Source organism: Pygoscelis adeliae, unplaced genomic scaffold, assembly GCF_000699105.1.
Source record: "Pygoscelis adeliae isolate BGI_AS28 unplaced genomic scaffold, ASM69910v1 Scaffold436, whole genome shotgun sequence".
In the NCBI taxonomy this organism is placed as follows: domain Eukaryota; kingdom Metazoa; phylum Chordata; class Aves; order Sphenisciformes; family Spheniscidae; genus Pygoscelis; species Pygoscelis adeliae.
The window spans coordinates 1228294-1239876 of NW_008825051.1; the positions used below are offsets into that span (position 1 = coordinate 1228294).

General features: G+C 52.1%; 1 protein-coding gene across 1 annotated transcript in view; it reads left to right on the top strand.

Moving 5' to 3' along the window:
- LRSAM1 (leucine rich repeat and sterile alpha motif containing 1) overlaps positions 1 to 11583 on the top strand; it is a 24544-nt gene extending 12961 nt beyond the window's left edge. The window contains 13 exon segments of the mRNA XM_009326367.1: positions 360 to 404; positions 1434 to 1504; positions 2282 to 2381; positions 3323 to 3410; positions 4158 to 4232; positions 5755 to 5835; positions 8129 to 8224; positions 8821 to 8892; positions 8895 to 8924; positions 9739 to 9870; positions 10300 to 10381; positions 10697 to 10845; positions 11352 to 11583. Of these exon segments, the coding sequence (XP_009324642.1) occupies positions 360 to 404; positions 1434 to 1504; positions 2282 to 2381; positions 3323 to 3410; positions 4158 to 4232; positions 5755 to 5835; positions 8129 to 8224; positions 8821 to 8892; positions 8895 to 8924; positions 9739 to 9870; positions 10300 to 10381; positions 10697 to 10845; positions 11352 to 11477 (1147 nt within the window). The 3' untranslated portion in view covers positions 11478 to 11583.

Sequence of the window (11583 nt, forward strand, 5' to 3'; positions counted from 1 at the left end):
GAACTGGTCAGGATCGATGTCTGTAGGTGGTGCCACAGCTGTTGAACTGCCAAAGTCCCATTTAAAGGAATTGGAATTTGACACCTTAAAAAATTGTGTTTCACACATATGTGTGCTGTTGAAGTTTTGCAGTGCTGTGGAAAAAATTTGAATTCCTCATGGAAGGTGCATATTTGGGAGTATTTGAAGGTACCACTGCCTAGATCTGCTGGATGTCCTGCTGGGCTGGTGCTGACGCAAGGTTACCAACCTGCTTAAAGCTGCTCTTCTGTGCATGAGAACCAAAGTAATTTTCTGCCCTCTGGGGGAGTAGGATGTCCTGCTCAGCTTGATGAAAACCTTGTTTTATCTTTTTTTAGGCAAAACCAAAGTTCAGACATTCTGAAATCCTTGGAGAATGATAGGTGAGTCTCCTTGAAATAAGCTTTTCTAGAAAAGGGGCAAGAAGCTGGGAAGAGGGCTGGGACCTTCCTTTCAGAGTCACCGGTCTGAATCCACCTTAAGTCAGGAGAGATTCATCTCATACCTGCAGCTGGTTCTGGTCACTGTTGGAGGCAAGACACTGGACTGGATGTGCCTGGTCTTACCCAGTCTGGCAAACCCAATGGGATGATGATTCTACCTCTTTTTCATCTCTGAATGGTCCTAGCTAAGGACTTTGGGAACAAAACCCTGTATTCCACTGTCAAGGACCAACAGAAATCCTACATCTGTTGGAAAGCAAGGCATTTATGAAGATAGTCCAGTAATGTGTACAGGCTGGGAGGAATACGTTGAAAGCAACGCTGCCATTCAGCCAGCACTCTGAGCTAGCTTTGCCACCAAAAGTGGTTGTCCCCAACTCTCCCCTGCCTATATGCTTCCACCTCTCTTCAGCCAACTGTTTGTGCTGTGGCACAGTAAACTGGATGGGGACACTGACCTGGCTGAAAATAATCCCTTTGTATGTCAGATAGTTTTCCAGCCACACCAGTTCCTGATCTGTTAAGTGGTGGTGTGTGTGTTTGTGCTGGGACAAGGACAGGGGAGGTGGGAACGGAGGCCAGGCTGCAGCTTTCAGTGGCACTGCTCACTTAGGTCAGCTTTAAAGTGCTCGTCAAGCCTCAAGAGAAAGGACAGCAAAAAAAGAGACTGGCACCGTGTTTGGGGAGAGTGTATGCATGTTGCATAGGTGTTCTGTTTCTCAGAAAGATCAGCTTTCCAGTCTAAGAAGCAATTGTCCCCATGGTTTTGAGCAAAATTTATGTTGTCTCCTATAGACTTAGAGGTTCCTTACCAAGAAATCACTGAGACTTTTGTGTCTCTGATAAGCACATGGCTTTCCTGAGCAGGTGACAGGGTGAATCTGCCCAGCCTTTAGGCTCTGAGCTGGGTGGGTGGAGGAGAAGTGAGATAGTGCTTGTTTGAAGGAATTCTTCTTGTTTGTTTGGCAGAATAAGGATGGAACAGCTGATGGCAATAACACAGGAGGAGACGGAACATCTACGCAGAAGGGAAGTGGCCTGTAAGTCCAGACAACTCTTTGGGGTGGTAAGGTGCAAGAAAGACCTGGTTCCTCTGGAGATGTGCTGATTAGGTGACAACCTCAGGGGAGATGCTCTGTCACACACACATTCTTGCTGTGTTGCTTGGTGCAGTGGGGCAGAGCTGCAGGGGGTGGCATTGCACGTGTGCCATAGCCGATCCACTGCTTCCACCTGCAGCTCACTGCCAGTTCTCCTTGAGGTGCAAGCTGTGCTCCCTGTGTAGCTACAGCATGTCACACAAGGAGTTTGAGACTGGATATAAGCACACAAAGTGCTTCATATTTCAGAGGTACCAAACAGATGTTAACTGATCAGGTTCATGAGGCAGGAGGTGTATGGTAAACAAGAATGGTGTTAGGGAGCCTTTTCTACTCATGGTGACCATGAACAGATCTACCGGGGTTGCAAGGGAAATGGTGTGTGTGTTGTCACCCCAAGGAGGGGTTACTCGCAGTGGGATGGGCAGAGCTGCACCCTATCTGAGGGTCGGCAGGCAGTGACTGGGCTTCTCTGAGCGCTAAAAGATGCAAGCACAGGCAGAATGGAGTTTGGTCAGCTAGTTTCCCAATAAATAGCTACGATTCTTGCAGCTGAATGAGTCTGCTCTGAAATGAATGAAATGGAAAAAGCAAGGACAGGTTGGAAATGAGAGAGAAGGCACTGTTAATTGCAAGTGATTGTAGCAGCAGTGGTAGATGAGCGCCTGTTCTAGACACCCGCTCCTGACGCAGACTGACAGCACTTCTGTCTCCTAGCTGCCATGCAACAAATGCTGGCTGAAAGCTACAAGAACAAGCTCATCCAAATGACCTACGAGTCTCATCGGCAAGACCTTGTCAACCAGGCCTGCTCCAGGTACAGTGGGAGATGTCTGGGGCTGGTGGTACTGTTGTAAAGTCCCTTTCTTTCCAGCAGTCCCCGGTGTAATTCCCATATATACACCCAGGAACTCCTGCAGCCGCTGGAGTGCAGCAGGACAGCTGTGTAAGAGCCGGTCACAATGCAATTTAAAGAAACTGTCAAACTTAATTAAATGAACCACCTTCTAACCACAAGAATATACATGTTAATCAGACTTTGGATGAACTATCACTTTTTTACACTGTTTATTTTACTTTATACATTCTGCTAAATATGGAAGATGAAATTAGACTGGTCTTCTTCCTGTTTTGTTAGCCAGTTCAGTGTCAAACTCTAGCACAGAACTCCTTTCCTCACCTCCCAGGGTTGTCTCAAGGATGCTGTTTGTATATGTGTAGGACTTGTTGCATTGCTATAGGTACAGAGAGCATTCTGGCTCGCTCTATTTACGAGAAGGTGAGAAATTTTAATCTGGCAGCGTCTGGCACTGAACAGAAACAACCTTGTGTGCCAGTGACCTGCCCAACAGAGGGCAGTGGGCAGACACGGTCCTGCCTGCAAGTGCAGGCAATATATGGCCACATGGTCTGGGTCTCCTTCATCAGCACACCCTTCCCAGTGCAGAACACCAACGTGCAAATTCATCACCTGAGCAGCTTGCTGGGGCAGCAGCAGTCCCTGTTTGGACTTCATGCTGTGCACATGCAGGCAGCGGTGCTTCTGCTCTGGCTTGGTCTGTGGTGCAGGTTTGGTTTGGTTGTAGGGAAGGAGGTTTTAAATCTGTCAGCCTTCAGCTGTGCAGCGCCATGGCTCTTCACCCTTGTTCAGTAACAAATTTCTCCATTCCTGGATTCCCTGTTGCCTGCTTTTCCTCTTGTTTGCACCAAGAGTCTCAGACCCAGCAGTAACTCCATGGCAAATCCATCTCCTTGCAGCCTAGCTGAGATGGATCAGAAGTTCCAGCAAATCCTGGCTTGGCAACAGCTGGATCAGAACAAAGCCGTTAGTCAGATCTTGCAGCAGGTAGGCAAGGAAGCAAACTGCTTGCAGGGGGATCAAGGGAAAGCAACTGCATGCGAAAGCAGGATCGAGAGTGGATCACGGGAGCACAGGAGCAACGGTGGCTGGGCTGGGCTGCATGCAAAAGTTATTTTATTTAACACTACGTGCTAAACTTTGAGAATCTCTGGTATTCTAACAAACTGACTGGGGTGGTTGAAAGAAAAATGTATTTATTTTTTAACTAGGCAGCAAATTTTCAGAAATGACAGCAGCACAGACCATGGGAAGCAAAACTGGTCTGGTGATTAATAGAGAGGATTTTGAGACAGAAGTCCTGTCTTTTTGGCAGGTTTCCTGGGTGACTTGGGGCAAGCTGCCTACAGGAAGCATTTTCAAAGCCTCTGCTCCTTTTGAATACCTCATTTTGAACCTGAGACCTCTGCAGCTCATTTTTCAGAAGTGCTGGGCAGCCATGCCCTATTGCACAGCCTGGGTGCTCAGTGGTGCTGAAAATGAGAGGTGGGGTTCATACAGAGCATTCAAAATGTGTGTTTGAAGAACACGAATATAACTTCTGTGTCTGTCTGTGAAGTGGGTTTTACCTTTTGGGACTGTGGGATCTAAGTCATGGTGTAATCAGGACACTGTTGCCCAGAGTAAGCACTGCTCAGGTGCTTGTACAGGAGTCACTGCAAGGTAACAGGGTTTCTTAGCCCATTTGCAGCTGCATCAGCAACCTCACTAAGCAAGATTTTGCCTGTCCCTTAGATTGAGATGCAGAAAGCTGCCTTTCAAGCTCTCCAACTGAAGAAGGATCTTATGCACAGGCAGATCAGGAACCAGGTGAGTGAGCAACAGAGGAAAGAGCAACCAGCTACTCAGCTCATACCGCCATTTGATGAGACACTTCTGAGGAAGATCAAAGCGCTGTGAGTGTAGAGCAGGGTCTGGAGGAAATGACGAGCTCTTGTGTTGCTAAGGGCTCTGTAACAAAGCGTTGGGCAGTGTTGCTTAAACTACAGTCTCCCAGCTCCATAGGAGGGAGTGTCAATGCAGGTTTTAGATTCGTGGAAGTAGTGGAATTGCCATTGCTTCAATCATCTCAGCACTAATGTGGATGAAGTGCTGGAGAGCGGTCACTAGAGGACAGACCTGCATTGGCTCTGCGGGGGTGATCTGCAATTGCAACTATGATTTCCTTCAGGTTGAGTACTTAGCAGGGCTGCTGTTTCCGCGTGAGTCCACTGCATCTCCATCCAACACATCGAAACTGCACCTTGAGCCATAAGTTCACCTTTTCTTTCCCATTCTCAGCCTGCCTTTCTGAGCTCCATTCTGCAGAAGGTGCAATGCGATAGTCGGGGGGAAGAGCAAGAGCTGGTGGAGAAAGTCGTGGTGGTTGATGCATGAAGATGGGTGGCTGGCTTCTGACACAGTGCTCCAGAATCTTCCCTCTCCTGATCTGACACTAGCAGAAAAGTGTCAGGTCAGGAGTTGGTGGATAAGCTTAAGAGCTTGGATATATTGAGTCACTCAGCGACTCAGTGACTCAGTCACTCTGCTAGAAGCCTGTGGGTTGTGCATCGACAATTCAGGAGATGAGTCTAACAACTCTCCATTGCCTGAGTTCATCAATAAGAGCCCTGCAGTTTGCTCGCACTTGTTCTGTAAACAAAGGGAGTTTGTTCCTTGATACCGTGGCTGGACCTTTTACTGTTGAAATCCAGCTCACCCCACCAGCATCCTGCACAGGCAGTGAACGGGCAGGAGCTGTGGGTACCGCCTGCTGCAGAGCCCCGGTGTCGGCAGGAATTTTGTGGTCAGTGGCACACATTAAGCAGCGTGGCTTGGGGGTGGTAGATGGCCTGGCAGATAGGTGAACTGAGCTCTCATCTTGGCTTTGCTGTGGGATCTTGGGCAACTCACTTCACCTCTCTGTGTCTCAGTTGTCCCACCTGAAGGAGCATGTATCGTTATGGGATTTGCTGGAGCATCTAGAAACCAGGACCCTGCCCCAGTTAATCTATAGTTTGAGCGGTGGTGCTTGGAGGACTTTCAGTTGCTACCTTCCAGAGTGGCTGCAAAAGGTTTGGCTGAACAAACTGATTGCAATGTGCTTCTACACTTGAACAGAAAGTGTTTAGAGTACAGAGAAAATTAGAAAGCGGGGGACACAGCTCCTCAGGCAAGAGACAAAGAGCGACCCTAAGAGCATGTGTCACGGAAGGGCATTAGCAGGTTCCCCAAACTTCTGGGTGGCTCTGCAGTGCCATCCCTCCCAGGGCAGCAGTTAGACCTCATTTTAAAAGAGCATAAATTAAAGTAATTTCAAATGTCAGTAAAAAATGTTTCATCTTCTGTTTAGATTAAATTAATAGAAACAGAGTTATTGCAGTTGACACAGCTGGAGTTAAAGAGGCAAGAACTGGACACAGAGACGCTGCAGGTATGTAGGGCTCTGGGGCTGCCCCACCACTCTCTCTCTGCTCTGGGATCGCAAAAGCTCCACTTGCTTCTTTTGCTCCTTGTAGTTTCCAGATGGATTTATGCTTAGTCAGAAGGGCACTTACCCACAGGACACCACAAAACCCTCTTTGTCGTGGTAATGTGGGAACATTGCTGCTGCTCCTGAACATCTTGATGCTTTTTCAGGGGAGAGACAAACGAGCCGGCCCTGATAGCAATGGGCAGTTCCAGGTTTGCTGGGTGGGGAAGGATTTTGTGATCCAGTTGTTGGCTGTCCCAGAAACATCTGCCTGCCGTGCATCGCATGTCTCCTTACATTGTTGTGTTGTGTTTCGCTTTTAATTACCTGCCAGTGATGGCTGTCAGCTCTCCCCCTTTATTTCTGAGCCTTGTCTCCCAGGCTGCTCTGCCCCACCATCCCACCATTCGATGGGCTGACTTCATCAGCAGTCACACATTGAGGAATATCAAGTTTGGCTTAAGCAGCTTGGCTTTAAATTTTATTACGCCTTTGCATCAGTTGTTTTCTTGTGTGTGCTATTTGCCAGATTAGGTCACCTGTTTAGTGAGCCCGAAATCAGTAGCAAACACCATATACTTTCCAAGAGTAGTGCACCCAGCAGGCTGGTAAGCGCTGACTTAAGACAGGATTGCCTCTGAGCCCAGAGCTGGACACCTTGAAGTGTAAGGTTTGGGTTATGCTACCTTAACTCATGCAGCTCCCCTGTATAACGCTGCAGTGTTGGCGGCCTGATGGTAGGGGACCGCCCAAAGTTCATGCAGGGAAGACCAAGGAACCCCAGGCAGATGTAGTTCAAATGACACAGGACTTGAGTGATTCTTATTAGGTGACCACAGGAGTTCCAAAGGAGGGCAGAAAACGAGGCTCTGCCCTAGCACCCATCTGCAGCGCAGCAGGCAGCACAGTACGTTTGCAACTTCAGCACTGGACACTAGGAAGCAAGGTGTAAGACAGCTTCATCTCTCTGGATACCCCCCGGCCGTTTGGCAGTCCACAGCCCAAAGGTTCCCTGCTGTGATTGAACCCACAGTGCACGGGCCGTGCCCACAAAGTGCTTTGGCAGAAGCTTTTCTGCCGTCGTGCTTGATACCTCCTGTGCAGCAGACGGTTGCTTCCTCCCCCAATACGCAGGTGCTTTAGTAATGAACTTGAAAGATCGTTGGAAAGTGGGAAGAAGCAAAAGCACCCTGAGAAAGGGAGGCGTTTGCACAGGTCTCTTGCAAGGTCAGTTTGGGAGAGAGCGATCCCAGCGAGGTGTCCGCAGTGCGGGTGGGCAGGAGACCTCATCTCAAGGTTAGCTGAAGCTGCCTGGGTTTCTTGTCTGGAGCCGCTCCCACGTGTCGTTAGCTGTCCCTCTGACCTCTGTGGAGGTCCTGACGCAGAAGAGCTTTCCTGCCTCCGTCAGGGCAAAGCGTCGCTGATCAGCTAATGGTGGGTTTTGCCTGTGAGAGGTAGGCGTTCCTGTCTCCTGCCTAAACAGAGGACCCTGTCCCTGTGTAGGGTCCAGATGCGAATCAATGAAGGTTTCCCCGCAGTTCTTCTTTCGGAGGTCAGCCCTTTAACATCTTGTCCCTTTGTCCATGGACATCTGAAGTCCTTGTGGCCAATGACCACTGGCCTCTGCTCAGTTAATGATCCTCCCAGCAGGTATGAGCTAGCTGGGGCTGAACCATGCAGAGATGCCACATGGTCTGACGTTCCTGAGACGATTAACCTCTCCTCATTTCCCAGCGATGTGGCTGCAGTGATAACTAACTTGCCCTGGTACCTGGCGGTGCTTGGTGTGAGACCCCAATGAAAGCAAGCTTCCCAAAGGCACGGGGAGGTTGCTACCTTACCTGTCCTGCATACCTGCAGGCTTCTAGACCTAGTTTCAGGTGGTCTTTCTCAGTTAAAGAGGGGGACCACGAACACTTGTAATGCCATTGACTGAACTTCTGATGGAGTGATGAAGAGCTGCTGCAGGCCAGCGCGGCCTGGGGCTGCCCGGGGTGTGCTGAGCGTTGGCACCACCAGATAATGGTCAGTGCAGGCCTGAAAGAAATGGGTAGAGTTTGGGTTTGCCGTGCCAGCTGCTAGGAGAGGATTCAGGCTGTCTGCTCAGCCAGGCTGGAGGCCCATGGAGCACAGGGCTTCCACATCTGCTGTGACTGTTTTGGGTATGGTAAGTGCTTTGCTGGAAATTGGGGCAGGATGATTGCTTGCAGCTATACGGTACGGAGATGTGGATGCCAGAGTCCTTCTGTTGCAGGGGGTGATCACAGAGCAACGCCAAGCACTCGGCTGCCTGCTGCAGCAGCTGCTCAAAGAAAAGAAGCAAAGGGAAGAAGAACTGCGACAAATACTGGTAACAAAGGCCCCTAATTAGGTGCTGTAGATGAGTATGCGCGTGGGCTGGCTGCAGGGAGCAAGTCCATGGGTCAGCATGGGAATAAAGGGGAGCAGAGGAGGGCTCTGAGGGGTTGTGTCCAGATCCAGAGACTAATTTAACTTCAGAAAGTGCTAATGTAAGCTCTCGGGGGGCACAGTTAGTGCCACTCCCTGGTGCAGCATGAGGCACCATCATCATTGTCAATCTCCCCCCTCAGGAAACGGAGTTGTAGGGGGGGTTGAGCACAAGCCCACAAGGGCCCTGCGTGTGGTCTTGTAATCCGGAAGACCTCCAGACTCTCCTGAGCTTCAGGAGACCAGGCTCCAGTGTCTGGGGCAAAGTGAGCGGAGGGCATGCACAACCCTCGACTGGCTGTGGGGGTTCATAGTGGGACCAGCCTGCAGAAGGCCAGAAATGCCCATCTTGCCATAGCTGTGCCCGTCGCAGTGCTCTGAACTGGCTCTGCACAGCCCAGGCTGTTGGTTTCCCCTCCTACACATCCAACTCAAGCTTCCCTAAACACCGCTTGCAACGTTATCTCGGGCTGTTGAATGAATGAGTTTGTTTTTCAGCTGGAAATGGAGGCAAAGAGCGAAACCAAACAGGAGAACTACTGGCTGATCCCGTACCAGCGCCTGCTGGACCCACCAAGAAGCCTCTCTCCCTGAAACTCCAGGTCGCTGCTGCAGTTAATGCTTTCACTGTAGCTCTGCTCTGCTCTGCAGAGTGCAGGGGAGCAAAGGCAGCCCTGCCTGCACCCACAGGTTCAGCTAAGGCAGGGAGCAGGGAACAGACCCCTCGCACAGGCTGACAAGCCAGTGGAGACCCCGGGCTGCCCTGCATGTAGCCATCGTGTTGGGAGCAGGGCTGCCCAGCAGCCCTCTCTCACTCCTGTACGTTGGAGGTTATGGGGCTGCCCGGGTCTGTAAGGAGCCAACATCTCAGCTGTCTGCCAGCGGGAACTGCCATCTCACCGTCAGACTTCTTCCCAGGAGCAGAGGACTCCGAGTACCTTCCAGGCAGGGCTTTTTGTTCCAGCTGAACACCCAAACAGCTCTGCTTGGCTCCCCAAATTCCCCTGCAAATCTGTCTGAACGCAGCAACTCCTGTCCATTCCTGCCCCGACGTATTGAGCCAGGGACTTTGTGCTGTTAAAATACCCATGGGGGTGCCCACAAAGAGATGGATCTGAGCTCTGCCTGTGCTGCACATTGGCTTGAATTTGCAAAGCAGGTGCTGGTGCAGACATCGGCTGCCAAAACAGTTGTTTTGTTCTTCCCAAAACAGTGTTTTGAATTGTGCTCATAAAACTCCTAGGGCCAGAGCTCCTCCGGCTGTCGGGCTTTTGAGCTTTAGTGTCTTCAGGGATGTGAAGCAGGGCAGAGGGCAGGAACAAGCACACTGCGTGCCCTTGCTGCCAGCCTTGCTGCTGCCTGTCCCCGTGCCTTTTCTCGAGAGCGAAGTCTGGGAGCTCGCCTTGTGTTTTGCAGGAGGAGGGCTTGGAGCGGCAGCTGGTGAACCTTTTAATCGAGCTGTCCGCTGAACAGTATGTGCCAGTCTTTGCTCACCATCGAATATCCTTGCAAGCGCTCAGCACCATGACTGCCACTGACCTGGAAAAGGTACGAGACAGCAGATACACGGTGCAGGACAATACCGCCTGAATCTGCCCTTGCTCCGAGCCCGGCCGTGCTCGTGGCTATGCCTGTGTCTGGTCTGGCAGGAGGAAGTGTTGGTGCTCCTGGTCTGTCACCTCCCAGTAAGGAGAGGTGCCAGTGCTGCCCTGTGCCCCGTCCCAGTGAGTGACAGCTCTCCCAGAGCACTTGCAGGGTGAGCTGTAGCTTGGCTCTGTCTTTCAACGTCCTTCAGACGCTCTTTGTAGTAGAAATGGCACCGGGGGAATTCCCTTATCTGTCTTTGACACCTGACGGAGGTGCTTCCCTTGGCACGGCCAGGTGTTGCCAGCGAGGCCCAAGAGTTTGTAGTGTCCCCTTTGGGACATAAGTCTCCTTTCCCCTCTGAGAGCTAACAGCCCTCCTCTTGCACTGCAGATTGGCGTGATGGAGGCTGGCCTGCAGCGTGCCATCCTCAAGCGAGCTCAGGAGATCCTGGCTGTGGCCAAGACGATCCCAGGTACCACCAATTCTTTTCTGTCTGGTTTTTGACACGTTGTACACTCACAGCAGGTACCTGAGCCTTGAACGGGGAGATCTGCAGGGCCAGATGCCTCCCTTTGGGGAGCGGAGCCATGCAAGGCTGGTGTGCGGTAGGAGAGGCAGGGCAGGGAGCCCTGGCAGAGCGCGGGCTGCACTGTCAAACTGGTCCCATCCATTTTCCTATTTATCGGAGCCCCGAGCTCCCATCTGCCTGCAGCCATCCCCATGCGTGCCGGGTGGGTGGGAGATGGGCAGCTCTCCTGGTGCTCAGACCTCCTGCTTGTGGTTGCAGAGCTGCTGAAGACGGTGGACGCTGAGGTCCCTGCAGCCCCAGAACCCAGTGCTCCCTTTGAGGAGCCGCCAAGCCCTGTAGTCCCGACGGCTCCGCTGCTGCAGTGGGACGAGAAGAAGTCGGAGTGCGTTGTCTGCATGGAGCAGGAGGTGAGACCCCGGCACACACGTGGTGCTGGAGCAGGGGGTGGAATGAGGCCAGCATCTAGCACAACCCCCCATATCTGTGTCCCCAGCCTGGCCCTGGGCAACGCTTGGATGCTCATCCCTCCAGCTCCCAAGGCTGAGGCATCGCAGTGGGGAGGGAGGCAGGGCAGGGCTCCCTGTGGGCTTGGGAGGGAGCTTGGTGAGCTCCTGTGCTGCTCTGTCTGCACAGCAGCCGTGGGAAGCGTTCACGGGGCTGCTTGGTCCAGCCCTGACCCGTGTCCTTCCCTCAGGCCCATCGCACTCGCGCTGTCTGCGCAGCCCAGACCCTTGTGCACCCACAGCACTGCGCTGCGCCTGGGGATGGCGATCGGGCTGCGGGGCTCTGCCTCCCACGCTGTGACACCCCTGGGTGATCCCCATCTCCTCCTGTGCTGGAGTACGGCGGTGCTGGGATGAGTGTTACGAGACGGGCACACTCTCTGTGTCCTCTCCCCTGTCTCTTCCCCCAGACCCAGATGATTTTCCTGCCCTGTGGCCATGTCTGCTGCTGCCAGACCTGCTGCGAGCGGCTGCACACTTGCCCCCTGTGCCGCAAGGACATCACACAGCGCATCCGCATCTTCCACAGCGGCTAGGCAGGGCGGAGGAAGATGAGGCTGCCCGGTACTGCTTCCGTCACCCCTTCCTGGGGCAATGTCCCCCTTCTACTCCATGTCAGTATTAAACAGACACTCGCACAGC